This window comes from Pyricularia grisea (assembly GCF_004355905.1).
Source record: "Pyricularia grisea strain NI907 chromosome Unknown Pyricularia_grisea_NI907_Scaffold_2, whole genome shotgun sequence".
Lineage (NCBI taxonomy): Eukaryota > Fungi > Ascomycota > Sordariomycetes > Magnaporthales > Pyriculariaceae > Pyricularia > Pyricularia grisea.
In genome coordinates, this window is record NW_022156717.1 from 1,484,278 (window position 1) to 1,510,954 (window position 26,677).

Genomic DNA, 26,677 nt, shown 5'->3' on the forward strand with positions numbered 1-26,677 from the left:
TTATTATAGGCTCCGTTGTCGCCCAATTGCCCCTATAGCGAGATTCAGTAACATTCCCAACCAAAGATCAGAAAAGTCATCATGGCGGACAGCCCGAATTCAACGAATGCGCGATCGGTAGTGGCTCCGGCTTTTGTCGAGATATGATATTATGCATTTAAACTCGAATAGATAGGTATGCTTCTCTGCCGTTGTTGCTTGATCGAGAAGTTATTATGACCTTCGGGAGTGATTTGGTCGGTCTTTCCTAGAAGCCACCTTTGGAGGTTATCCGTACCTGAATTTGCGCAGCACATAGTAGTATAGTACGGACTATCAAGGAACGAGTTATGGTAGACGCGTCGTTTGTATTTGTATCTGATCGGACTTTGCCGCCCCTCCCCCCGGATATTTGATTGGACAGCAACAAAAAGTCTCTGCTATTCAATACAGCTACGTGTATCTTATAATGAAGAGCAGCCTTGTACAATGCATGTAAGACATTTTTAGGCTCTGACACCAAAAAAAAAAGAAAAAGAAAACAATCTCGAGGCTGTCTTGCGAATTTTACCCCTGAATTTTGTCATATGTTTCCATTTACGAGACATAATTTTTAGCATATATACAGACAACCATCGCATAACAATCACATACGACCATACCCACTGGAATATACGGGATCCCGTCCGCTCTCCCCTAGTCAAACCAGTGAGGGCCGAACTAGTACTCAGGTGGGTGACCACTGGGGAATCCTCGGTGTTGTATGTTTTTGTTTTTGTACTTTTTTTGCTTGGAAATGCTAGTAGCTACTATGCGACCCTCTATTTTTTCTTCCCCTCTCTTTCTTTTGCAAATATCGTCATTTCATGTCGCTCTTTTTGCTATCTCCCGGTCGCTTGCCATTAACACGCTCCAAACCAGTCACCTCTCTTCAACGAAAATAAGACGCAGTGGCTATAATGATTATTCTACAGCACAATAAATTTTGTTTCTCACCTATCGATAGAATTCTGCATCCTTCTGTTTAGTCAAGCATCCGAACTAATGCTACCAGCTTCTCAAGAACGGCAGCTTGCAAGACGTTAACTTTTAATTTAATCCCAACCTAACCACCATTACTAGTGTCTAAAAGATGAATGACATGAGAGGAAAACCAAGTATCTAGCTTTAAAAAAATGATCTTATCATAAATAAGGGTGCTTCAATCCATGTCTGTGTTGATCCCCCATTCTGAGGATTTATACTACTCGTTCTGTGAGTCGCTTGTATATCAGACATGAACTTTGTTGACTCGAGAATCAGTTCTAGTTCTTCCCATGGTCAGCCACACAGCAAACGGGTTGCATAGGTACACAATTTCTAGTAGTAAAGCAAAAACTTGTTCCCATCTAGACAAGCCACTTTCCAAAGTAACCGGGTCCGTTGAGCATAAAAAGGAGGACCTCCCAGCACTCCATCCAAAGGTCTTTCCCCTTTTTTGATTATCCTACCGCCAAAGTCAATCATTTTCACATAATACTTGAAACTTTCTTCCTTGCAGCTTGTTTTCATAACGTCACCCGACAAAATACAATTCAACTTCATCGCATTCACCTTCGACCTAATTCCAATTTCTTTTGCTGGCCGCAGGGACTGCTACGGGTTGTACACAGGACGAGCTAGAACCAGGATCCCGTAAACGCACTGATAAAGCTCGTCCAGTCCTTTTGCACTGGAAGTAGTTATTCTTGGCGCTTTTGGTAGCTGCTGCCCCGACCATAAACTCCGTTGTATAAAACCTTGCATCACTGACCCCTCACATTTGGCAAAGATTATAAGTGGTTAGTTCCACGTCCTACTAGCATCTATCTGTGTTATCTAGCTGGGCAGTCGCCTACTTCTTTGCTCACCACCTCCGCTACTTTGGGGACTAGATAAGAAATGTTGTTTGTTCCATTACCTGCCCTACCTAGTTCTGAAGGTACAAAGTCATTTTTCCTGAACGTTCTCACGACCACTTCCTACATAGTTGTGACTTGTTTTCGATGAGTCAACCCTGCGGTTTTTGAAATTCAGTCAGATCAAGCTGGAGAGTACTGGACGACAGATGCAGCAGGTCGCTTGAGAAACAGTTCTAGCCCACTTTTACTCGAGCAAACAGCCTCTAATGCTATCAGAACGACAACGCAGCCTTACTTATTAATCGTCGCTGTGTTTGATAGCCAGAACATAGGTGCCTGTATTTTTTATGCGCGACTTTTCAACTAATCCTAACACACCAATGAGGCTTACTCATAACTGCATCCATGTCAATTACTCATCAAAGGGGCACGGCACATAGTAAGGCCACTAATAAGCGAATTTCTAGTGCTAGAGCGTTTGTTTGACTTTAAGGCGCCCAGGGGTGGATCCATCATCAGTCACTCTCTTGGACAGGACGATTGGCTAACCTGGTTGCAAGACGCATATGAATGAATGGAATGATAATGCCAAGGACGGCGATGCTTATAATGGTCTCATAACATCTGACAAAGAGGTCAAAAGAAGAAAAGAAAGTTTTTCCCCCCTTTTCCCGAGCATGTGAGCTAAAGACTGACTAGGATAGCTCGAGCAGCCATTCTCCGGCTGGTTCACGATCGCATCCGGACTGGACAGCAAGAAACAGGTTTACAGGCTGTAATGGCACATTATTATATGAAAAATAAATTTCTCCCCCAAAAGAGTTGTGTAAGTGGGGATGGGGTTGATGCGGGATCTATCCACTTCGGAATTCTTTCCCGCTGCTATTAACAACAATGGCCTGTTGAGATATCTGAAGAGTGATAGTCATTTTGAGAATCGACACGGAAGGGGATTGATTGAAGTTGCGGAGGGTCGTAAAACTTACTAGCCGGCGTCGGAACTTGCTTACATGGAAGATGTCCAGAATGTCGTTCACCCGATGGGCCATCTTCAATAGCACATATGCAGCGCCAACGACCAGGTGCTGCGTAGTAAGAGAGTTTCGCATACACCTTGCATCCACGTTTGGAACCATGTTAAGAAAAGACCAATTTCATGTCAATCAACACTGGTTGGCGACACTATCTAGTAAAACTGAGTCGAGAACATTTTCACAAAAGTTAGGCTTACGGGATACCAGCGAAATTCCCGGGGGTCACCCCTGAATCTTGGGTTAGGGTTAGGATATGCTTTGGTTCTTGTTTGGAAGCAACTTTGAGTCGGTTGAAAAATCTCATATTCTTTTTCTGCAGACTGCCTTAACAAGGCTGCGAATTTGATGCCGAACTGATTCGTGTCAGTGAAGAAGGCACGTGGCAAAATTCTCAACTCCAATTTCGACCCGCAACCCAATGGCTTATCGGAGTTCACCAGTTGGGGTAGCGGAAGGGAGCCTCCGTCTCGGATGACTACCGAGAGAAACTGCACATTTGTGAAACAAAACGGCATTAGCCACCTACATCATATGCATTTTCGATGTGGTAAACGTCGGTCTTTTTTCGTTTGCAGGTCAGCTGAACTGCAAATTATGAAAATTGAGTGACGATGGGTCGAGATTAGGGTCATGGATATTCGGTGATGATTGTGGCTAAATGGGTGATGGTCCAACATACAGGAAAGTGAATGAAAAAAAGGTTAAACCAGAGTACCCAGTTAAAGTGGTATGTAGCTAACTGACTAGCAGAATACAAATTCCTTGACCCTTAGTGATTGCAGACGAATTGCCTTCCTGATTTCATCAAGTCGCAACATTGTCCGCATTGTTATCGAATTTAGCCGTGGCACTTTTGTTAGTAAGGAACGCTCTAACTGTTAGCAGTAGAGTAGATTAACCCCACCTGCCCCCAAAATGTCTCCCCCGCCAAGACGGGGATCTGACTCCATGAAGATCGTTTGCGAGCTTCGGCACATCCGGGGTGTCATGCCGTCTTGGGGGTCCCGCCACCCATGGAAACAAAAATTCCCATCTGAAAATCTCACTCACACACGCTTGCCTGTGGGACCGCCAACCTGGGCGTGGGTGACCTTGGCTGTGCACCTGTAGGTACCCGAAAAGACAAGACTTGCTTCGCTGGTCTGGATTTTGTCCTCTTTTCTCGAGGGCAGCACTGACTTTCCACTTGACCTCCAGTTCAAAGTTTGTTTGCTTAGTCAACCATGGCCAAGACACACCTGCCCTTCTGCCGACCAAACATAGTACTTCTTACTCCTGGCAAGAGGTCGGAACAGCCGGGATATAGAACCGAAAACTACGATAAGAGCCGCAGTAGGAGCTAATTTATATCAAGCTATCGACAACAACAAGGCCAATTTCGCCCCGCTTGAAATTCTCCGCAGCCTTTTTTTACCCACGTAATGCCTCCAGGAAACCCTTTCCCGTTCTTGTCTTGGCTTACATACCTACCCTATTCTATCGGTACTGTGAGAAAAGAGGACCACCCCACCTGCCTCTGTCAGACTGGGGAAAAAAACAGAGGTTCTGCCCGCTCGTTCCCAGCAGGAAAACGAGGGCCTGTCATCCCATTCATTACCTCGGTGGGCCCGGAGGGTTCACAAATACCTGGCAAACGATCAGCTATAGCTCCATATTGCAGCCTAAATCTCTCGTCCCCCGCCTGGCTCTTCTATGCGACACCTTATTAGTTATCCCAGAAATTCCAGTGGCGGCTTGCCTGCCTGTATTATTCTTTTTTCTTCTGCTGTCTGGGATCTGCGCTTGTTTCACGCCCCGGATTTACCGACGAGCCAGTATTCTAACAGGCATAGAAGGAGGTCGAACTTCCTCATTTGGAGGCTGCGGGAACCCTGGCACTTTTTTTTTACTCTGATTTGATCTTCCATATTTTCGGAGTCTGTGTCCGAGGCTGAATGCTACATCACCGGTTTGTTTTGGGGTGATGATAGAGTGATTTACGACCCGCAGCCTCGGGACCTGGCTTTTTTTTCATTATCCTAGTCTGGACCGCCATCATATGAGCCCCTGGACTGCATATAGTAGCCATTGATCACCCTCCTTTGTGTCGATGTGATTTCATGTGGGCTTTCCTTCTTTCTTCCCTTGTCCACGAACTGGATCTTATCTCGATTGTTCGCCGCTCGTTCTTTGCGACTGTTGATCTGATATAGATCTTCGGCCAATCCTTCATCGTCGTTGTTCTTCTGGCAGCTTGTTTGCCATTCATATAGCACAACATGAAGCTCAGAAGTGGCCGCATCGCCGCCCTTGCGGTGGCCGCGCTATGTAGGTTCAAATATATAGACTATCCATGCTGTCTCGCTGGCCAAACATGAGCTGACATAGTGTACAAGCCGCTCAATCATGCGTCGCCCAAGAACCCACCATGGTTGAGCACGAGTCCGGAATTACTTTTGGCACCTGGTCCGCCGCCGCCGGAGGCTCTCAAGCTCCTTTTGAGTTTGGTATGGCTCTGCCCGAGAATGCCTTGACGACAGACTCAACCGAATACATTGGTCTCCTTGTAAGGCCTTCCCACCCACACCAAGACTTATATGAGTTTATCATTCCTCCACAAGTAGTCATGCGACTGACATAAAGACTGTCTTGCACTAAACTTAGCGATGCGGCAAAAGCAGCAAAGGTGAGGGCGGCTGGTGCGGACTTTCGCACGGCGAGTCTGGTCAGATGATTGGCGCCCTGCTGCTCGTCGCCTGGCCGCACGGCGACGAGGTGCTGACCAGCTTCCGCTACGTCACGGGCTACGACTTCCCCGGCGTCTACAAGGGCGATGCCAAGCTCACGCAGATCTCGTCAAAGATCACCGACGACTACTACGAGGTCACCTACCGCTGCCAGGGCTGCTTGGCCTGGGAGCAGGATGGCGATGCTGGAAAGACATCTACCAGCCAGGGCTTCTTGGTCCTGGGTCGCGCGTCTGGCTCCGACACGCCCACCAACCCAGACTGCCCGGACAAGATCACCCACGGATTCCACGATACCGGGTTTGGTCAGTACGGCGCAGTCTTGCAGGGTTTGGCTAGGAGCGAATATAGCCAGTGGGTTGGGCTGGCGACCAAGACTGTTTCGGGCAACTGCGGTGCTACCTCTCCAACGTGAGTATACATTTGTTCGACTTCCTTTCTACATCCACTTTTGATGCCCGGTCTGTTGCCATACTTTAGACTCCCATAAGCTGCAGGGGTCACTGACTTTATGTATGAAAACCGCAGAACCACAGCAGCCACCATGACCTCAGCACCAGCAACAACCTCAGAGACATCAATCCCGGCCACTACTACCACCTCGGCACCTGCAGTGACCTTTACTCCCGCACCAACTGAGGAGTTTGATTACATCGTAGTCGGAGCCGGCGCGGGCGGCATCACTGTTGCCGACAAGCTCAGCGAGAAGGGTCACAGTGTTTTGCTGATTGAAAAGGGACCACCCTCGACAGGCTACTGGGGTGGCACCATGCGTCCTGACTGGCTCAATGATACCAAGCTGACTAGGTTCGATGTCCCTGGTCTTTGTAACCAGATCTGGGCCGACTCTGCTGGTGTTGCATGCACAGACATGGACCAGATGGCTGGTTGTGTGCTGGGAGGTGGCGTTGCTGTGAATGCCGGTCTGTGGTGGAAGGTAAGGCCTATAAACTTCAGCTCAGCTGCTATTGTGCAGCCATCCGTTAATACTCCAAACTGACAACAACCCCTGAACAGCCTCACCCCCTTGATTGGGACGAGAACTTCCCCGCGGGCTGGAAGTCCAGCGACACTCGCCAGGCCACGGACCGTGTCTTCTCTCGCATTCCCGGCACGGTTAGACCCTCACAAGACGGCAGGATCTATTATGACCAAGGCTTCAATGTTTTGTCCTCGGGTCTCAGCTCGGCGGGCTGGTCACGAATCGACGAACCCAACTCCTCCCCTGACCGCAAGAACCGGACATTCGGACACTCGACCTTTATGTTCTCCGGCGGTGAACGTGGCGGTCCCCTGGCAACCTACCTCAAGACTGCCGCCGAGCGCTCCAACTTCCGCCTTATCACCGACACAGGTGTCAAGAGGCTGGTGCGGTCCGGCGGGCGCATTACGGGGGTCGAGATCGAGGGCAACCCCGCGACCGGCCATGGCTACTCGGGAGTGGTCAACGTAACAGCAAGCACAGGCCGCGTTATCCTGTCGGCCGGCGTCTTTGGCACCGCAAAGGTGCTGTTCCGCAGCGGCATTGGTCCAGCCGATTCCCTGGCCACGGTCAAGGGGTCAGCGTCCGATGGCGCATCCATGATCAGCGAGTCGGAGTGGATCAACCTGCCCGTGGGCTACAACCTTCTCGACCACGTCAACACCGACACCATCATAGACCACCCCGACGTCGTCTTCTACGACTTTTACGAGGCCTGGGACCACCCGATCCCGTCGGACGAGGAGAAGTACCTCAACAGCCGCACGGGCATCCTCGCGCAGGCGGCGCCCAACATCGGCCCGCTGTTCTGGGAGGAGGTCAAGGGCGCCGACGGCATCGTCAGGCAGTTCCAGTGGACTGCCCGCGTCGAGGGTACCACAAACACTTCGATGACCATGAGCATGTACCTCGGCCGTGGCCTGACAAGCAGAGGCCGCATGTCCATCACCAGCAGACTGGACACGCGTGTCGTGACCCCGCCGTATCTGCGCGACGACAACGACCGCCTGGCCGTCATTCAGGCCCTCGAAAACGTCCGCGTGTCGCTCAGTGGCGTGCGGAACCTGACCTGGCACGTCCCCACGGTCAACCAGACCAGTGAGGCGTATGTCAACTCGTTGCTGACGACGCCTGCTCAGCGGAGGGCGAACCATTGGATGGGTAAGTAGAGTCTAGTAGCCCCTGGTAGCGACCCGAAGCCATGCTGATATCTATTTTTCTTCACTCCATTAGGTACCACCAAGCTCGGCACCGACGACGGTCGCAACGGCGGCACGGCCGTCGTCGACACCAACACCAAGGTATACGGTACCGATAACCTCTTTGTCGTTGACGCATCCATATTCCCGGGAATGGTGACCAACAACCCGTCTGCCATGATCGTGATCGCCGCCGAGCATGCTGCCACTAAGATTATGGCACTCAGCCAGTAGCATGGGATGGCTGCTGTATCGTCGGCTTGAGAATGGAGGCATTCCGAGTGGTTGTATGTCAAGTTGGAGAAAATCTCACTGGCACCATTCTCAAATAAGCATACAAATCCTTTGTAAATACGTACGAGATGACAGAAAGCAAAATTATTTTGGGCCATGTTCTTCTCCAAATTAAAGCGACATTGCATGTATTGTCGTCCGTGTCAGCCTCTTCCTGTACTCCATACTCACCGAACTGTTCGTGTTGGTGACAACGATAGTTGTCAAATATTCTGCGTGCTGATAGGCTTTGTTTGTGTCCCTGCATTGGATTTGTAGGTTTTACCCTCTTCTGCGGCACTTTCGGTCTGTGTGCATATGCTAGTCAAGTTGACCCGGAAACCTTGAATATCAACTGCTATGCAGAGGTTCACACCATCAACTTACTTTGCTAGTGGCGATACTTTTGATTATGACGGTACTTGTGGCCACCCAAATGGTTTGAGACAGTAGGGGTTAAGAGAACATAAATGCACATATTATTCTAGTTATCTAACCAAGAATCAGCTCTAGTACAGAAAAGGCCCAAAGAAATTACGATACAGAAAAGTGACTTGGGTCTTAGGTTCTGAACTATATCCTCTAATTCTCTACATCTTGCCCCCATACATTGCGAATTTAGATATTATTTTGACAATGTACTATAGCCGCACGCAATGCATGAGAATGTAAGCCTAGCAGAGTCGCTGCGTACGATAGGGGCATTACGGTAAGAAGGCAGCAGACAAAAAAAAAAAAAAGAAAAAAAAAACAGCAGCCCTAAAGCTTCTGGTGCCCCAGCCCCTTTTCTAGCACTAGGCTATAATTGTCTATTTTCATGCATATAATTTTTGACTTTTGGATATCAGCCTTGAAGCTCTACTAATGCCTTCGCCTATAAATGGCTCTCTCGCCATCGAATCTTGAAGTTGTTGAGGTTTCGGTAAATTTGAACAGGTAGTCAGCCTGATTCTTTACCCTGAGTACAAACAGCCCATTTTACAGTCTTGAACTTGGTACTTACCAGTCAAGGGATCATGCATTTTCTATCTTCGTATTTACTTCTTTTGATTGGCCTGGTGCCTGCGATCCTCACAACACCAGTCGTACCAATCGAAGACGATGTGAGTTGGATCTGCTCTATTCCCCTCTTTTCTGCACGCAGAGTAGTGGAAAAACAATACTGCTTACCAACTCACTACCCGCGAATGCTTGACAATGAGCTTTCAACCAAGCAACCACCTCAGAATATTTGAGTACCTAGCTAACAACCAGCCCTCGATTCCTTCCACTGACAGGTCTTCCCACCTCCCGGCTTCGTCATGACAGAGCCTCGCTTCGAAGTCGAGATCCGACCCGGCGAGCACATCATCCTCAACGGGACGGTACAAAAAGTCTGGAACGAGATTCTCCTCCTCAACCCAAACTACGAGACCGACTTTGCCCCACAGCTCGCAAAGCGGCGTGCCTTCTTCGAGGCCACAGAGATAGCCTCCCTCGCCAGCCCGGCCGGGCCTGCCGTCAGACCTCTCTCAAACACGTTCACCGCCTTCGACAAGCGACAAAAGGAAGACAAGGGAGACTACAGCAGGATCGGGTGCCACGGCTGCCCCAAGCCGCCGGACTGGATGCTATGCATGCACAAGGGCTACGAGTACGGCTTCGAATGGCCCGAGCAGAACAAGCCGGCCGAGGGCTACGGCGACTGGTCCGAGTGCCTCTGCCACCGGTACCAGGCAGACATCCCTTATACGAAGCGGAACATCGACTACCTGATGAAGGTGCCCGGTCCCGCCACCATCTTGGCTGGGGAGTGCCAGAGGGTTGCGTGTCAGCACAATAGTGGGATTTCTTGGTGCAACTTGGTAAGTTTTCTTTTCCAAGAAGGAGGAAGAAGAAAAGAGAAGACTGGAAAACGAGATGGCTGACAATAAAACCACAAAACTCTAGGGCAACTCGAGCTGGACCACTCCCACCGGCTTCTCCTGGATTGCCCATGCGGCGAATGCTCTCCTGTATAACTGCGACTCGGTCTGGGACTATGGTGAGTGGTGGTCTATCGGAGGAACACGCCACCATCCTGGGGTACAGGTGGATGTTATCGTCAAGAACGTGGGGGTAGGAAATCACTGCTAGGTGGGATATTGTCTTGATGGGTAAAGCATGGATGTATTCTCAGTGTTGAAGGGGAAAAAAAAAAAAAAAAAAAAAAAAAAAAAAAAAAAAAAAAAAAAACAAGATTTGTTATCTCGGGTACAATAACCGAATGGCTTCCGTATTGTCATATCGCTAGAGGCAAGTACCCATACCCGAAAGAGACCAGACGTCATTATCTTGTCCTGTTTGCAGCTCCAAGTACAATATTTCTATCGGGCGCCAACTCGAAAGTGTGGTTCCATTGTTACTTTGGGTCGAGATCGAAACTGAGTTGGTCCTTTGGGCTCCGAAGGATTGTTACAGTTACCCCTGCAGCGTCCCAAAAGGTATCAGACCAGAAGCCTTCACCGTATGGCCATTGCAACGTAGTAGTGATTTACCTCTTGCCTATCAGGCATGTAGCAGATAATGCATCCAATCACTGATGTAAAGTTTGCATCCTGCCTGCCTTTTTGAGCGGTTGTACAATGTAGGAAATGCCCGGCATGCAAATATATAAAGTGGGGTATGGTTACTTTACGTTGCAAATCGCTTCAAGCTAAGTGGTTCATGCCATTCAACTCAAAATCCGGGGTAACGCACAGACTTCAAAAGCGGATCCAACCTTCCTCCATCCATCAACCCAAGACGACCTACGCAAGCTTGTCTAACCCACTAACTACTATAGTAAATCACCTCGGAGAAACAAATTCACCCTCCCACTCTCATTAGAGTTTCCACCAAGAAACCACACAAGAAGCAATGGCAGAACCATCAGAAAATGTCCTTCCCCCACCCCCACCACCCATGTCGGCCTCCCCACCCCGCATCCTGATAATCGGCGCCGGGTCCCGCGGCCAGACGTATGCATCTTCGGTAAAGACGTCCAGCAACGGCATCGTCGTCGCCGTCGCCGAGCCGGACCCTTATCGCCGCTCCGTCATCGGCACCCAGTTCATCGCCGGCTGGACCGACGCGGAACCCCACAGCTTCGGCGACTGGAAGGCGTTTGTGGCGTACGAAAAGGCCCGCCGGGAAAGATGCAGCAGCAGCAGCAGCAGCAGCAGCCGGGGCGGTGACGAAAGCGATTCCACCGGCGTCGATGCCGTCTTCGTCTGCGTCCAGGACCACCTCCACCGCGAGGTCGTCATGGGCCTGGCCGAGCTGGGCGGCCTGCACGTCATGTGCGAGAAACCGCTGGCCACGCGCCTCGGGGACTGCGTCGACATGTACCGGGCGCTGCGGGCGGCGGGGAACGTCTTCTCGATAGGGCACGTGCTGCGCTACAGCCCGCACAACATCGAGCTGCGCAGGCTGCTGCTGGAGGAGAGGTGCGTGGGCGACGTTCTCAACGTGGTGCACACGGAACCCGTCGGGTGGTGGCACTTTACCCACTCGTACGTCCGCGGCAACTGGCGCCGCGAGGACACGTCTGCCCCGAGCCTGCTGACCAAGAGCTGCCATGACATTGACGTTTTGCTGTGGCTTCTCTGCGCCGGGGAGGAGCCCCACCTCCCGTCCACAGTGTCCAGCTCTGGCGGGCTGCATCTGTTCAAGAAGAGCAGGAAACCAAAGGCGGCCGGGGCCGCCACCAACTGTCTATCCTGCTCCATCGAGAAGGAATGCAAGTTTTCGGCCAAGCGCATCTACGCCGACGGCACCGACAGCTTTGGTCTGCGCAGCCTGGACTCGAGCAACACAAACTGGCCGATCGACATCGTGGTGCCGGACATCGAGAGCTACACGGACAAGAACCAGGCCCGGGAGGCGCTGCTATCCAAACTAGGCGAGGACTACGACGCCACCGTGCCAGACGAGGAGGTCAAGGCGCGCAACTGGTTCGGCCGCTGCGTCTGGGAGGGCGACAACGACGTGTGCGACAACCAAGTGGTGACGCTGACGTGGGACGAGGACGAGCCGCGGAGCCTCGGCGCGAAGCAGGCGACCTTCCACATGGTGTCGCAGACGACCAAGATCTGCCAGCGCCACACGCTCATCTACGGCGAGCACGGTGAGGTGCACGCCGACTCGCAGACCATCTCCGTGTCCGACTTTCGCACCGGCCAGACCACGGTCCACAAGCCCCGGCTCGAGAGCGTCGGCCACGGCGGCGGCGACAACGGCCTCACCAGGCAGTTCGTCCTGGCCGTCGACAAGGTCAAGAACCACGGCTGGAGCGCCGATAGGGCCCAGAGGGAGCTTGTGGGCTGCAGCCTTGAGGAGGTCCTGCGCAGTCACGCCATGGTGTTTTGTGCAGAGGATGCGAGGAAGGGAAGGAAGGTGCTTGATTGGGCGGAGTGGTGGAGGGGAAAAGTTGAAGGGAGATTGGCGGCGTGAGGGAGGTGTTACTATTAACTACCTTGACCTTACATGCTGTTTTGGTACACATATAGACCTTTACCGTGCTCTTTTCTGTGAGAAAGGCAATTAATGACATGATGACCCAACATTTTTACACAACTTCCGGGCAACCCATATCTCTGTAACATCCTATTCAATGACTGAGAATCAAGGCACATCATCGTAGCATCATCTTAACCCCGTCGGGGTTGAAAAAGAAGGATGCGGGGAACCATGTACCTGTCAAGTCTTGGCGCTCCTCCTCCTCGCCTCTGCGGGGATGTGATGCAGCCAAGCGAAAGGCAAGGAAAGGACACCTGCAAGTCGTGGAAACCTCCGAATACCCCATCAAACGAAACATTCCGTACCAGCCTTATTCCAACGTCATTACTCACTCTCGATCATAAAACATTGGGCATCAGCGGCGGGAGAACGTTTCCTAAAAGTACTGTATTTGTACACTCTTTACACAAAAGAGATATTTGAGAAAGATGGTCGCGATGACCGCTTCTGCCTTTATACAAGTCTTGGGAGAGTAGCTTTCTCCCCGCCGTCTCAACCTCCGCCACCCCCCATCTGGGTATATGGAGTGGTCCACATCTAACCCTCTAAAAGAAAAAATTTCTAACAATGTCTATCATAAAAAGTCCCTCTTCTCCATTCGGTTCCGATCCCTCGAGTTGCTTCTTTTTATTTTTTTTTATTTTTACTCGTTGGTAGACTTGAAGGTCCACCTCTGGTTCTCGGTACCCTCGGCAAAGGGAACACCGAGCTCAAACAGCTTGAGCACGGCGGCAGCGAAGTCCTTGAAGAACAGGTCATTGTCCTCGGCGTACTTCTTGGTCCACTCCTTGAACTTCTTGTCCTCGATGAGGCACATGTCGGCGGGCAGCATCATGAGGGACTTGGTCTTGCTGTCGACGTACTGTTTTTGGTTTCATTCCGGGGTCAGAATCTCATATTTCAAAACCATTGACACTCCCTACCGACCGGGAAAGAAAAAACTCACCTGCTTAGGACCATCCCACTTCTTGTACTCCCACTTCTCGTTCAGCAGCAGCTTGAAGTAGTCGTTGGTCAGGACGGTAGGCGAAAAGGTCCAGGGGCCGTCGAAACCACTGCGGTCGGTGTGGCAGCGACCCAGGGCGTGGGCGCCGGCCAGGGCGACAATCTCCTGGTCGTTGAAGCCCATGCGGTAAAAGATGTTGCGGACGTGGTCCTGGCGCTGGGCGGCGTCGGGCAGGCGACCGTCGGGAGTGCAGGCGGCGGCGTCCTTGTCGGAGCGGCCAGGGCGGTAGGGGATCTTGGGGCCCAGCATCTCCTGGATGGCGCAGACGCCTCCAAGGATCCAGAGGTCAGAGTAGGTGATCCAGGGGTACTTGGCTGTTGTTGGTGGCGGCAATGAGTTAGTTATGGGCAAGAGATAAGATTCCTTTAACACTCCCCACCCCTGACAGGACCCCCTATGACATGTATTACTTACCCTTGATAGGCTCCAGGAAGTCACGAGCGGCCTTCAGACCAGCATTGGCACCGTGGCTACCCTCAGGCGAGAAGCGCATGGTGGCACCGTTGCTGCCACCAGTGCCAGTCTCCTTGTCGTAGGTGCCACTGGCGTGCCAAGCCAGGCGGACCAGGACGGGACCGTAGCTACCATCGTCGTAGTCGGGGTTCTCCTCGAGGCGGTTGGCAATGTCGTTGTATACGGCCTGGTAGTCCTTGAACTCGGGCTTGGTGAGCTTGCCGGCGCCACCGTTCTGAGTGTACCAGTATCCGGCACCAGCAGCAGCGGCGGCGAGGGCACCAGCGATCCAGCCGAGGTTGGACGACGAGGCCTTGGCGGGCTCGGACGAAGACGACGAGTAGAAGCGGCGGCCGGCAATGGTGCGGGCAGCAAGGCCACGGGATGCAGCAGGGGCGAAGGCGGCGCGGGTGCTGGTGCGGGACGCAGCCCGGAGCATTTGACGAGATGCAAAAGCCATCTGCGTTGAGTGATGGTTCAGTTCGTGCTCAGATGGGCTGTTGTGTGCAGGGATCTACGGCGGATGTGATATGGAGGAGAGGGGGGGGCAAACAAACCTTGGGATTGTGATTAAAATTGAGGTCTCTGACTTCAACGGTAGATAATACAGGGTTTTTGGAAGGAATATGAGGACTAAGGAGAGATGGATATGCTGTGGGAAAAAGACAGAAAGAGACTTGACAGCTAAGGAGAGTCAACAAGTTCGGAACAAACTCGGTTCGGCGTGGAGGAGGACGAGAAGAATTCTTGCTCGAAGCTTAAAGCTCAGGGTCGGCGATTAGATTCACAAATGGAATCTTGTTGATTGGTCTGGCCAGAGAGCAGAGAGTCAACGGGGTCCCACTCGGGACTCCGTTCTGAGGTAAGTTTGTGGGTTCTTTTCCCGGGAGTTGGGATTGACGATAAGAGTCGCGTACTTCGTATGTTTTTTCTACAGTCTGTAGCGGGTCAGGAAATGTCGCCCTATGGGACTTTTGACATGCTTTCCTGGGCAATGTAAGTCAGGCAGATAACAACAGGAAAGATGTCAGTAATAAATAAGTTTGTTTGTATTTTCATTGCCACTACAATTTGCAATCATTGTTTTGCTGGAAACTTCCCCGTCAAAGTCTAGAACATCTTTAATTCTCTTGGACGGTGACACCGAGCTGTCAAAGCCGAGCTCCGTGCTGACTTTTTTTCTTCTTTTTTTGTTTCTAAATATATCGCCGCTCCGATCCGCGGAGCTGTTTAATTTTTGATGACTGTACACAAATTCTTGGCGGGAACTGGTTGGTACCTATGCGGCGGGCTGTTGAATTCCAAATCCCGATTATCAAGAGCCAATGTCCGAAATCGAATGATGGCGAGTTGACAGATGATTAATCATTAATCATATAATACGTTGACCTGAGTGTCAGCGATCCCGGATGTTTCCGATCTACAAAAGACAATTGCATACGTTGCGCAATTCCACGTGGGATATATTATCCCTGTAGTCATAACTTATCATGTGACTTTACCCAGCTTCGGCGCCGAGAGCCTAGCTCCGAGGGCAACAGGTACCTTTGTCGCTTGTATTAATCATTGGCAAAATACAAGAGTACAAGACAGGAAGGAGCATTAAGTTGAAAATTGATGAAGCGATCGATCACTATTGAATCCTGTGGTACCACTTACCTGGCTACCTTTAGTCTTCAAAGTTGAAGTTCTGGAAAGATGAAAGTGGCAAAGCCCTGAGGAAGTTCTCCAGCTATCACGTGGCGATAAAGATTTTCTCAAGCTATGATACAAGACCCCTGCAATTGAACCAATGACGGCATATGCAGGAACCAGCTAGTTCTAGTCTAGACCCCGACGCTCTCTGCAGAAGGACGGCGATCATTTTTTTTTTAAGATTCACTAACCACACTTAGTTCGTTTGTCCTATACCACCAAATTACAATGGCAGCAGCAGGGCTCGGCAGGGCTGCTGCCCCTATGCTCCGGCAGTCCATCAGCCGTTGCCGACCATTACAGCTCTACAAGCAGCAGCGGCGATGGGCAGAGGTGCATGACATCCGCTTCCTCACCACGACGCGCCCGCGCCAAAACATTGCAGAAAAGTACCGCGAGAAGCTTGACCGCAAGGCCAAGTCGGAAGGACTCACCGGTATTGACGAGCTGAAGGAAGCCTACGCCGACAAGATCAAGGAGCAACGAAGAGCTGCCGCCGCCATCGCTCCGCCTGGGTTGGACAAGATCTTGGCCGACGAACCTGCCGCCCGAGCTACTCAAACTACCCAATCGGATTCCAACGCGGCAGGCACACCTATAGAACAAAGCAGCAACTCATCATCAACATCAACGGAAAAGGACAGCAGCGGCTCATCACAAGTGAAGCCCCTCTCCGCAATCGTCGACCTCCCCAAAGTCCGCCAACTCCCCGTCCCCGAACTGACCGAGATCTGGAGGCTCCTGCACACGACGGATCCCAAGAGCCTTTGCGCCGTCGTTCCCGCCCCTACCTACCAGGCCATGGAGGCTCTCGCCCGCCAGCGGCCGCAGTTCGTCCTCCCCGTGCCGCACCCGGAGCAGGGGGCCGAGATGCACTTTTTGCAGTGGACATTTGACGCGGCCACGGGGACCAGCACCGTGCTTTTCACGCAGCTGGCTGAGTACAAGAACCGTGGCGAGTTTGCGCAGCCCCACACGACCGTCACGCATCACCCGGACCTGGCAGACGAAAAGGGCGTCGTCCTGATGCAGGGCAGCATGGTCGATAACAGGGGGGTCAAGATAGCCGACGCGCAGTGGCTCGTCATGTGCCTGCAGCGCTTCTACGGCGGCTGGGACCCAGCGGTCTCAGCAGGCAGCGGCAAGCTCCAGAGTGAGGAGAGGGCCAAGGCCAGGCGGGAGCTGGTCGAGTGGTTCGGGACGGGCAATGAGAACTTTAGCATCGAAAAGCTGCTAGCGGAGGCGGAAAGGTTGGGTTGAGACGTTGTCCGTGTGGGCTGGTCTATGTGATGGCCCCCTGGACTAATGGTTGTGTAAAACATATCTGTAGAAATAGAACAAAAGTCTATACCAAATGTAACATGCTAATTCTATCCATGGGCGGCTCGCCTAGACCTCCAGGTACGTAGCAGGTCTGGGGTTACTCATCCAACCGGGAGGTATTCTCCGCTTACACCAACCTAATCTAAACTTCAAGATGGTGATCGGACGGCTAAAAGCGTCGGATCATCCGGTGGGTTGCATACAAACCGTCAAAGTAATTTCTTTGTAGGCCTGTTTGGGAGATGCGATGCTGACTCTCAACGGGTTCGACATTCGTCCAAAGTCTTGTTGGTTGTGCGCAAGCTCTGCCAAGACATACTAGTATTACGAACCAAGTACGGATCATTCGGGGTGACGCAGTGTCCCAAGATATGTTTGCCGGGAGGCCGCGATCCGCGGATTTTTCCAGCTCTGCCTTATGTTGTGTCTGCCATGCCATCATGCTCGCTCTTTCTATAAGCCACTTGGGGTCAAGATTAGATGATGGCCGAAAGAAAAACATTCATCACGAAAACCTTGCTGAAAGCCTGTTTAGGTTATTGCGCACTCCATTACCGTACATCCCGCAACTCCCGCCCAAACATGGAAACCGTTGATATAAGTTGGCTTTGCCAAAAAAGCAACATGGCTGCTCCCGTCAAAACACAAAAACGGCCGTGCAGGACAACGTCGCGCACCATGAGAAAAACTTGTCGCGTTTACTTGCCAAAATGAGTTCCAGCAGCAACGAGGATATTGCCATCAAGACCGAGGCTTCGGTCCCACCTACATACGAAGAGGTACCTACTCCTCTCAAGGGGCAGCACGATGGCACCAACAGCCTGAGCAAGCAGGATGCTAGCGTCAGGATTGATGACTTTGGCGCCTCGATCGAGAGGAGTCCAGAGGAACTTGCTGTTGTTCGAAAGTTGGATATGTTCTGCATGGTAAGCTTTGCGTGATTCTTTATCGATCGATCCCACAGATAAAAAAAAATAAAAATAAAAGATTTGATGCTAACCAGCTAACACACTCAGCCCATAATATGGCTCATGTACTTCTTCAACTTTCTCGACCGAAGTGCCATAGTCAACGGAAAGCTCGATGGGCTGGCCGATGACCTCGGCCTTCAGGGTACACAATTCAACACATGCATTTCAATCCTGTTCGTAGGATATCTTGTCGGGCAAATACCAAGCAACATGGTGTTGAGTCGAGTACGACCAAGCTTCTACTTAGCTGGTAAGAGAATAAACTACCCAGGCACAAACCAATGCTACAAAGTACTTGACCAAGTCACTAACCTGCTGGATGCTCTACAGGGTTCAATGCATTATGGTCGCTAGTCACCCTTCTTACATACAAGGCACATGACTACAAAACAATGCTTGCTTGCCGATTCCTCCTCGGTGTTTTCGAGGCTCCTGTAAGCCACATGGTCGAGCTCTTTTGTTTCAAACACTCACTGACTTATACTTTTTAGTTCTTCCCCGGCGTGACATATCTCCTCGGCACACTCTACACCCGGAAGGAGATAGCAACTCGAATCTCAATCTTTTTCACGGGAAATCTTGTTGCCAGCGCCCTCTCTGGTCCATTTGCAGCAGGAGTCTTTCAGCTAGATGGCAGAGCCGGCATCGCTGGATGGAGATGGTGAGAGAATAACCAACCTACCCTTTCCACCTCACCCATCGACTTGTCTACCCGGGCACTGCAGTCACAAGGGCGATAAACAAGGCTGGGATACTACGTTCTAACATAGACCCCAACCAACCACCACAGGCTCTTTATAATCCAAGGCGCCCTCTCCCTAGCAGTCGCCATCCCAGCCTTCTACATGCTGCCCAACAAGCCCCTCGCCACTCCCTGGTTGACCCCGGAGCAGCGCCAGCTCGCCCACGACCGGATCGAGCGGGACACGACGAACCGCAGCGGCGGCGGCAAGACGACGATCCTCGAAGGGCTATCGCAGGCGGTGCGTGACTGGAAGACGTGGGCGTTTTGCCTGCTCTCCAACCTCAACGTCACGACGCTCGGCTTCCTCAACTTCCTCCCGACGCTGGTCCGAACCCTCGGCTTCAACACGACGGCCGCCCTCGCCCTGACCTCACCCCCTTACGTCGTCGCCATGGTCGTCAGCGTGTGGGTGGCGCACCACTCGGGCCGCACCAACGAGCGCACCTGGCACATCACGGCGTGCGAGGTCGTGGCCGTCCTGGGCTTCGTCATGTGCGCCGCCTCGCTCAACACGGGCGTGCGCTACGCCGGCATCATGCTCTTCGTCGGCTCCCTGGCCGGCGTCACCAACATCGTCATCGGCTGGACCAGCAGCTCCCTGGGCCAGACGGACGAGAAGCGCGCCGTCGCGATGGCCATGGCAAACACGTGTGCGAACCTGGCCAGCGTCTACACGCCGTACCTCTGGCCCGACGTCGACTCGCCCAGGTTTCTCAAGGCCTTGGTTGCGAGCGCGGCGTTTAGCGTCGCCGTCGTGGCTATGGTGTGGTTCTTGAGGTTCATGCTGAGGAGGAAGAATGAAAAGATGAGGAAGGCGGATCCTTTGACTGAGAACTTTTATGTTTACTAAACTTTTTCATCCTATGGAAACCGGAAAAGGGGGAGAAAAAAGGATGCCGCAAGGTATGGCTCCTCATTCAACATTGTTTTGCTCGTTCTGTCACACGCGGGGAATACTTTAAAAGAGCATTCTTGTTCGGGAAACATGTTGGTATTTGGGCGTTTGGGAATCAGGGCAGCATGCAGATGCATAGACGGAACACTTACAGATAGCATGACACTTGATGTCTAAATTTTAGTGTCACATATTCGTATGTAATACACAAAAAAATGACAGTCTTTAGTTTTAGTAAAGCTGCTGCTTTTGTGCGTTTGTTTGCTTGTGTCCGGTGTCCCTTCACAATATTGCCGTGAATTTAGGAAGCTCCAACCGCTTCACTGTTTTAGTCAGGTTTTCGTTAATGAAAGTCAAGTGTATGTATAATGGCTGAAGATATCCTAACTCCCAAACCCATACAGAGATTAAAATCAAAAGCAAGCAAACCGAGAAGGTTCCAAGTTGTCATTCAGGGGGAAAAAAGTTAAAGCAACGCGCAAACTCAAATCCAAACGCCCACGAATCCATACAACGAGAAGCAAACAGGGAGCAAAACTAGTCTCACAGACCCGATCAAGACACGCGTGCGGCTCATGTCGATGACGAACCGAACCCGCTTGAACAGCATCCGCTCACCTGGGCGGGCGGCGGAACCTGTTTTGATCCTAGGGGCTTCACCACTGCTCGGTTGGCCTTGCATATGGAGGTTGAGGCAGGTCGACGATTTCGCCAACCTGCAGGTCGCGGATAGCATCTATAGTGTCGAGAAGCTTCCGAGCGTCGGCGTCGTTGAGTTGATCAATGACGATTTTGTCGAATCCAGCAGTTTCTGTCGCCGCCTCTGAGCGTTGCGCTGACTGGTTTGGCTCTGAGACGCTCAGTTTTTTCTTTCTTTTTCTTCAACAAGACAGTTGACGAGATTTTATGATGGTTTGTTCATTGCCTAGATTTTGGACAGAATCAAGTCATCGCTGCTACTGAACACAAACTCGCTCGCCTTTTTTACAGAACTGGTTGGCAGCTTCGGTTTATCACTTGAACTCACAAGCTTGGACCATACAAGCGTCGGGTATACGGGAGCCGGAATGGCGCAACCAGTTAACCCCTGATGTTAAACGCGCAGCTTTGTTGGTGCATGCCGTGCATGTACGAATCAGGGGATGTTCTTGTTGGTGTCCCCAATGCCGAACCTGACAAGCTTGGCAAATCTCACCATGGTTTTTGGTGGTGCCCTGCATTCCATCACATTAAATAAGACAGGAAAATGAGTTGTAGACTCATCTTCAGTCATAGTTACAACAGACTACTCGAACCTTAATAACCGAAATAGAACACTACAAAACCCCATTTCTGCTTTAGATGGTGCTGTGATTCTTCTTCTTCTATGTATATATGGGTCTATATATTACCCTTTCTCCCTACAGGGTGTATAGCACCTCTGGTACCAGAATAGCATGAAAAGGGAAGGAGAACCACAAACATGCAGGAGCGTGTTTCATTTGATAGACTGTGGCACAGCGGTGGGTAATGCAACTTTGGTATCGTCGTGCAAATAACATCACCTTGGCAATGGACAGGGACATATTTCCTGTCAGGCTCCTCGGCCGGGCTGTTTAGCAAAACAGTCCACACTAGAAAATTTTGAGCTGAAAGGTTCGTGTAGTTAGTTCGAGGATAGCATGCTCTTCTACATGATGCATTGGAGCTATAATCAATACTGTAGGGCATGTAATAAATAAATTCAGGAAGCTTGTGGAGGAGGTATAGTACTACTCCAGTAGCGGCGAGGTCTCGCTTTTCCACTAGTGGACCCGACAGTTTGGGTTGATCCGGTTCGCCAAACCTGCACGTACGGATTTCCTTTCCTAATCAGGTATATAAGCCCACATACTGAGTAGAGAGTGAGCAGCCTAAATAGAGGGAAGCCCGTGTAAACTGACTGGAACTTTTATGGTAAATGTTGGATCGCTAATTGGCTGTTGAGCCCAGGCGAGTGGCAGAGTGGGCGCTGGGTTTTTAACCACGTAATTTACGAATCTGTTCATTAGGGATGCATATTAATATTAGAGGGCAACTGTTCTTAGATAGTCTACCTAATCACATGTTTACCCATTGATAGTCAGAATTTACCCGTTATTTACGCATATATGCATGCAGGTAATACAGGTTTTACAGATTAATCGACCACGTAATCTTATTAACACCTACATAATATTTGCAGCATATATGCGAATGTGAATATGGTTGTACTTTGAGCAAAAACACGTTAACAACTTAATAACACTTTCTTTTTAGTAAGATGTTTATATACTATTCTCAAGTGGCTATACTTCACATACGACCATACCCACTGGAATATACGGGATCCCGTCCGCTCTCCCCTAGTCAAACCAGTGAGGGCCGAACTAGTACTCAGGTGGGTGACCACTGGGGAATCCTCGGTGTTGTATGTTTTTTGATGCTTCACTTTTTGTTGCATTTCACAATACCATACCATATAAACCACCCACCGTCACTTTTAACCCCTGCAAAACCCCCCACGGGGTCTAAGCATTTAGTCAACAACATTGCCTTCTTCACCTCCCTGATGCTTTCAAGCGATACAGCCATTTTATTTTTTGGCATTAGGAAATTGTACGTGACCAGCCCGTGGCTAAAGACAGGAATCGTCATTCACCCTTCTTATTCCAGTGTGTATGGTCGGTCGTATGCGACTTCTCTGTGGCACTGACACCCCAGCCATACGAAGCATAAGCCAACTAGCCAGTGCCTGACCATGAGCGATTCAAGGCCTATTCATAGTAGTATAAAGTTTTGAACTGCCAGCCAGCGGTCGATTCTTGCTAATTTGCTACAGAAGTCTCATTTTAACAGCTTGATGCAAGTTAGCGAAACGAGACAGTATAGGGATTGCTCTATGTTTTTATTCCAGATCCATATGCACATGAAAATCTAGGAGGTAGAGCAAACCCAGGCAAAATTTAATTTTTTTTCAGCTCATGTAATTAAGTTTCTTTTTATTACCAGTGTTTCCGAAGCCAGTATACCTCTCAAGATAATGATGTCTACTTGCTTGCCATACACCACACCAAAATCTAGACAAAGGCGTATATCGATGTCAATAATCTGGTTAACCTTGCCCATCTATCTAGTCTAAGGTGTGTAGAGCTATTCTTTTGGTTCTTTCATCTAATCCCGACCATACAAAAGCATAGCGACCAGTGAACTAGTGCCAACAAATAGGAGTCTGATAACACCAGTATGAAGAACGGGGGATCGTGTTCCGGACTTTTTCTTTTTGTGCTCTCCGACCAGGTTGAGTATCTAGCATGACAAACCGAGCTGCATTTTCAATTACGTGGGTGACACCAAGGACGGGCATGGAACTTTTGTCTGAGCAATCCCGCTGGTCGCTAAGGAAGCCAAGCGTTGCTGCAGGTCTCTTTTGGCCAATTGGTCCATGAATTCCCGACCAACAAGCCACACTTGGCCTTAGCAACATTGTACAACAAAGTATGGCTGATACACAAAACGATGAAACCAGCAGTCTGGCTTGACTTGTTGAGTTTCAAGGGGAGTTTGAATATAAAAAAATACCAACAAGAACATAGCACACGGAGTCTCATAGGTCAGATGTTACCGATAGAACATATATTAACCTCAGATCATTCCTAATGTTCAGGTGTTGGGTGGGTAAATATACTCTAAGTGGCTTTAGAAACAGCAAATCAGCATTCTGTCCACTCCCAGTCGACTTTGTGCATTCAAGTAGGACCGGAGTCAGAGGATACAAGCCTGTGCGCTCAAAAGGCGGACTCTGTGTACAACGCATAGGCTCGTCGTTCTGTTCTGCACATTTAGAACCTCGACCTGTACGATCCTTTGTCGCGTCAGAAAAATCCCGTCTGTCGACTATGTCTCATCTATCCAGGGCCTGGATAGCCGCCTGTGTTACTTTCAGAATGCCCAGAAAATGCGGGCCAGAGCAATAGCGTGTAATGCCATACTGACACTCATGTCCCTCCCATCACCGAGCCAGTCCCCTGGCCAGGCTTGAAGTAGTATCAATGAGGCTCGAATGTCTATGGGTAGCTCCATGAAATACGATCCAGCAGGCCATTGTACTCTCTTGGTTTTGCTCAAGAAAGGGAAGCCAAGTTGCAAAGGAGAGAAAGCGATAGTATTCCACCTTCGACGGGATATACTCGCGGCGCCCGCAAGGTTCTGTCATCGAGCATAGTCCAGCCCGTTGATACGGATTGTGTATTTGACACCATGTCGTCCCTCTCCGGAGATGTATCCGTCTCAGATACCACGCAATCACTCCCGGGTTGGGTCTACATTACAGCACGCCCGGGACACTTCTCTACTTCACTACTGCCACCCCAAGTCGAGACTGTGATAGTTAAGCTTGAATTGACCAACGCGACAAAGATCGTCACCGAAACGTCAACCCTGCAGCCGACTACTGAAGTGGTTGTTGCTGCAGAATCCATCACACCGATCGCGGCAGCGGCAAACTCGACGAATGACGATCGTGTCCTGTCCCCTGGCGCGATAGCGGGCCTCGTCATCGGTTCCGCCTTGGCAGGTGTTGTTGTGTTCTGCTTGGCGTGGCTTTGGTTCGTTTGTTGGAAAAGGAGGCAACGACAAAAGAAGAATGGCGAGACAGGGACCCGGCACACATTTGACCCCTGGCTGCTGATTAGGGGCTCTGGTAAGAGGCCTATGGAGGTCGGCACTTTCGACCAAACCCGGGTGCATACAGGCTTGGTTCCCCGCGGTTCGGCCGCGGATGACAAGTTGGTGGTAGCTGAGGGGGAAATAGGTGGAGGCCAGACGCTGTCTTCAATGAGGCGAGAAAATGTAGTACCATGCTATGCGCCCGGTCGAGGTAAGTGGGTCGATCCCGCTATCTGAAAGATGAAAAGCGACCGGGCTTGAACTCCGGCAAACAAAAGGTGTACATGCCTTTAAAAACAGTTACTGATCATGGACAGATCTCCGACCGCAAGAAGATACCAGGCCCACGGTGCCATCGCCATCAATACCACACCCATCATTGACGGAATCACAACGTGGTAGCGACGCAGATCCAGTCAGCCCCATGTCTCCCAGAAGCACCATTTCAGTAGCCGACAGCTTTATTTCCAGCCACAGAAACACCAACAGCAGCCCGGATGGGAAAACCATAACGCGTCAAATTCAGAACATGCACTCTCTGCCCGAGTCCCACGAGCTGGACGGCAGTGAGATCTTCACGACGGCCGAGAACCCAGACACCCGAGGACACGGCTTTATCATAAGGACAGCGGGGCTAAGTCCACCACCTCTATTGCGAGTATCTCCGCCTGTGGATGATTTCAGACAGCCCCAATCGCCCTTCACCTCCTGGGCATATGAGCCTGTCGAGTCGGCGGCGGCAAACTCCCGGCGCCACAGCCCCTACAGGGCAGTAAATCCCGCCTTGCACCATGGAGGTAGTCGAGAAGAGCAATACTCGCCATCGTCGTTGCACAACCCCCAGGACCAACGCGTGGATTCGTCAGGCCACCGTGCCACGCTTCGGGCTACCCCGAAGGAGGTCGAGAACGGTGTTCACGCGGGAAGTTGGTCTGACTTGAGCCTGGTTGACTGAGAGACGGAAAGGATTCAGCGCAAGTGTGCTCCCTTGATTTTCTATCCTCTCCAAGATTAGGAAGAAAGTGAGTAGGTTTTCGGTGCTTTCAAAGGCTGAAGAGAAGAAAAAAAAAATCCATCAAAATATACTCAATCTTCGCCGTCAAAAGCCCCAATTTTGTATTGTGCCGTCCCAAGAAGCGCCGCAGAACGCCTGCCATGCAAAATCGACAAACCTGAAATCAAGATGATAAAGAAAGGTAGAGTAGACAGGTATCAATCACCTATTCTTCCCAACAGTAGAAACAAAAATAATCCAGCCAACCAAGGCTTGTAATCAAAATCAATCGCAGAACTTGGAAAGCTCCTGTAGTAAATCTTCCAGGTCATGGTCGTCAAACTTGTCCTTAAGTGACGGGATGAGCTTCTTGGCCTCGTCGCTGTTCTCAGGGACCAGAGATGCTAGAACGCAGCGTTAATACCGCCTACTCTGATGGGGATTTTCGGGTTTTCTTGCAAGCAAGGCATTCATACCAATCTGAGCACGCTCAAACTTGTGCAATTCCGGCCTGGCAGACAACAGCCGCTCGGCAGCCTGAACGTTCTCGGGGGTCTTGAAGCGGCGGAACAATGAGAGATGATCGCGCGTCTTTTGCAGAACCCTATTTGTGTGTTCCATCGCATCGTCAGCCCTCGTTTCTTCGTCTCATGCTGTCATTTTCCCTCCCACGTTTCCCTATGCTGCCGCCCGCAAGAAGAAAACGCGCGCCATCCACACGTACTCAGTCTCATGGTAGCGCTTCTCCTTCCGCCTCTTCTTCTCCAGCGCCTCCAGCACCAGCTCCGCCTCGGAGTAGCTCAAGGTCTCGACACCCTCGAACTCGCCCAGCTGGATCTCGTCCGAGGCAATCTCTTCGCCCGGTGGCGGCGGCTTTGGGCGCGAGATCATCTTGGGCACGGCTGGGCCGCTCTGCTTTTTGGGAGGCATCTTTTGTTGAATTTGTTGGTGATGAGGAATCGGTGGTATGTGCGTATTTTGTTCGTTATCCTTTTGCTGTCGCTGTTTTCGAGACGAATATTTTTTCTTGTAGATGCTGCCGTGTTTATTATTCCGGGTTGGGGGGAAAGTGGGATGAGAAATGGCGTAAAGATGGAAAGTTCACGCGCTGCAAAGCTTCAATTGCGCGCGCTGGCTGGAAAGCTTGCCCAGTAGTTGTTTGCGCTAGGTAGCGGAGCCGCAGGGCGGCCCCACACACCCTTCAGCAGCAGGGGTCAAGCGCAACGAGACATTGCGGCATTCATGTCAACATCTCCAGGTATTTACCTAGGTTGCCAATAACTCGTCTCAACCCACTGCTGAACCTGCTGACTTTGGTGACTGTTTACACTCTGCAGGT

The 26,677-nt window shown here is 50.9% G+C and overlaps 12 protein-coding genes across 12 annotated transcripts; 8 read left to right on the forward strand and 4 right to left on the reverse strand.

Annotated features, from left to right (window-relative positions):
- The first annotated feature begins 4,864 nt into the window (after window positions 1-4,864).
- PgNI_03000 (uncharacterized protein) lies at window positions 4,865-8,195 on the forward strand. The gene is made up of 6 exons (XM_031123056.1): window positions 4,865-5,200; window positions 5,269-5,438; window positions 5,537-6,030; window positions 6,148-6,556; window positions 6,637-7,762; window positions 7,835-8,195. Exons 1-6 carry the CDS (start codon window positions 5,152-5,154, stop codon window positions 8,032-8,034), a joined length of 2,448 nt encoding a protein of 815 aa, XP_030984786.1. The 5' UTR covers window positions 4,865-5,151; the 3' UTR covers window positions 8,035-8,195.
- Window positions 4,912-5,258, reverse strand: PgNI_03001 (uncharacterized protein; the record flags this gene model as incomplete). The annotated part of the gene is made up of 2 exons (XM_031123057.1): window positions 4,912-5,196; window positions 5,247-5,258. The coding sequence occupies 2 exons, from the start codon at window positions 5,256-5,258 to the stop codon at window positions 4,912-4,914; spliced, it is 297 nt and encodes a 98-aa protein (XP_030984787.1).
- An 894-nt stretch (window positions 8,196-9,089) lies between the features above and the next one.
- On the forward strand, window positions 9,090-10,188 carry PgNI_03002 (uncharacterized protein; the record flags this gene model as incomplete). Its single annotated transcript, XM_031123058.1, has 3 exons — window positions 9,090-9,176; window positions 9,351-9,917; window positions 10,003-10,188. 3 exons carry the CDS (start codon window positions 9,090-9,092, stop codon window positions 10,186-10,188), a joined length of 840 nt encoding a protein of 279 aa, XP_030984784.1.
- On the reverse strand, window positions 9,241-10,277 carry PgNI_03003 (uncharacterized protein). The gene is made up of 2 exons (XM_031123059.1): window positions 9,982-10,277; window positions 9,241-9,858 (listed from the first exon to the last, which is right to left on the reverse strand). The coding sequence occupies exons 1-2, from the start codon at window positions 10,129-10,131 to the stop codon at window positions 9,595-9,597; spliced, it is 414 nt and encodes a 137-aa protein (XP_030984785.1). The 5' UTR covers window positions 10,132-10,277; the 3' UTR covers window positions 9,241-9,594.
- A 673-nt stretch (window positions 10,278-10,950) lies between these two features.
- PgNI_03004 (uncharacterized protein) lies at window positions 10,951-12,525 on the forward strand (the record flags this gene model as incomplete). The annotated part of the gene is made up of 1 exon (XM_031123060.1): window positions 10,951-12,525. One exon carries the CDS (start codon window positions 10,951-10,953, stop codon window positions 12,523-12,525), a length of 1,575 nt encoding a protein of 524 aa, XP_030984782.1.
- Window positions 12,526-12,651: 126 nt separating this feature from the next.
- On the reverse strand, window positions 12,652-15,106 carry PgNI_03005 (uncharacterized protein). Its single transcript, XM_031123061.1, has 4 exons — window positions 14,608-15,106; window positions 14,012-14,510; window positions 13,538-13,911; window positions 12,652-13,453 (listed from the first exon to the last, which is right to left on the reverse strand). The coding sequence occupies exons 2-4, from the start codon at window positions 14,508-14,510 to the stop codon at window positions 13,235-13,237; spliced, it is 1,092 nt and encodes a 363-aa protein (XP_030984783.1). The 5' UTR covers window positions 14,608-15,106; the 3' UTR covers window positions 12,652-13,234.
- Window positions 15,107-15,973: 867 nt separating this feature from the next.
- On the forward strand, window positions 15,974-17,005 carry PgNI_03006 (uncharacterized protein; the record flags this gene model as incomplete). Its single annotated transcript, XM_031123062.1, has 1 exon — window positions 15,974-17,005. The coding sequence occupies one exon, from the start codon at window positions 15,974-15,976 to the stop codon at window positions 17,003-17,005; it is 1,032 nt and encodes a 343-aa protein (XP_030984780.1).
- A 773-nt stretch (window positions 17,006-17,778) lies between these two features.
- On the forward strand, window positions 17,779-19,634 carry PgNI_03007 (uncharacterized protein; the record flags this gene model as incomplete). The annotated part of the gene is made up of 5 exons (XM_031123063.1): window positions 17,779-17,994; window positions 18,085-18,289; window positions 18,370-18,473; window positions 18,531-18,700; window positions 18,830-19,634. The coding sequence occupies 5 exons, from the start codon at window positions 17,779-17,781 to the stop codon at window positions 19,632-19,634; spliced, it is 1,500 nt and encodes a 499-aa protein (XP_030984781.1).
- A 260-nt stretch (window positions 19,635-19,894) lies between these two features.
- Window positions 19,895-20,506, forward strand: PgNI_03008 (uncharacterized protein; the record flags this gene model as incomplete). Its single annotated transcript, XM_031123064.1, has 2 exons — window positions 19,895-19,934; window positions 20,229-20,506. 2 exons carry the CDS (start codon window positions 19,895-19,897, stop codon window positions 20,504-20,506), a joined length of 318 nt encoding a protein of 105 aa, XP_030984778.1.
- A 1,450-nt stretch (window positions 20,507-21,956) lies between these two features.
- PgNI_03009 (uncharacterized protein) lies at window positions 21,957-22,618 on the forward strand. The gene is made up of 2 exons (XM_031123065.1): window positions 21,957-22,107; window positions 22,353-22,618. Exons 1-2 carry the CDS (start codon window positions 21,961-21,963, stop codon window positions 22,413-22,415), a joined length of 210 nt encoding a protein of 69 aa, XP_030984779.1. The 5' UTR covers window positions 21,957-21,960; the 3' UTR covers window positions 22,416-22,618.
- Window positions 22,619-23,936: 1,318 nt separating this feature from the next.
- Window positions 23,937-25,299, forward strand: PgNI_03010 (uncharacterized protein; the record flags this gene model as incomplete). The annotated part of the gene is made up of 2 exons (XM_031123066.1): window positions 23,937-24,555; window positions 24,662-25,299. The coding sequence occupies 2 exons, from the start codon at window positions 23,937-23,939 to the stop codon at window positions 25,297-25,299; spliced, it is 1,257 nt and encodes a 418-aa protein (XP_030983630.1).
- PgNI_03011 (uncharacterized protein) lies at window positions 24,673-26,428 on the reverse strand. The gene is made up of 3 exons (XM_031123067.1): window positions 26,063-26,428; window positions 25,815-25,942; window positions 24,673-25,742 (listed from the first exon to the last, which is right to left on the reverse strand). The coding sequence occupies exons 1-3, from the start codon at window positions 26,266-26,268 to the stop codon at window positions 25,624-25,626; spliced, it is 453 nt and encodes a 150-aa protein (XP_030983629.1). The 5' UTR covers window positions 26,269-26,428; the 3' UTR covers window positions 24,673-25,623.
- Between the last annotated feature and the right edge of the window lie 249 nt (window positions 26,429-26,677).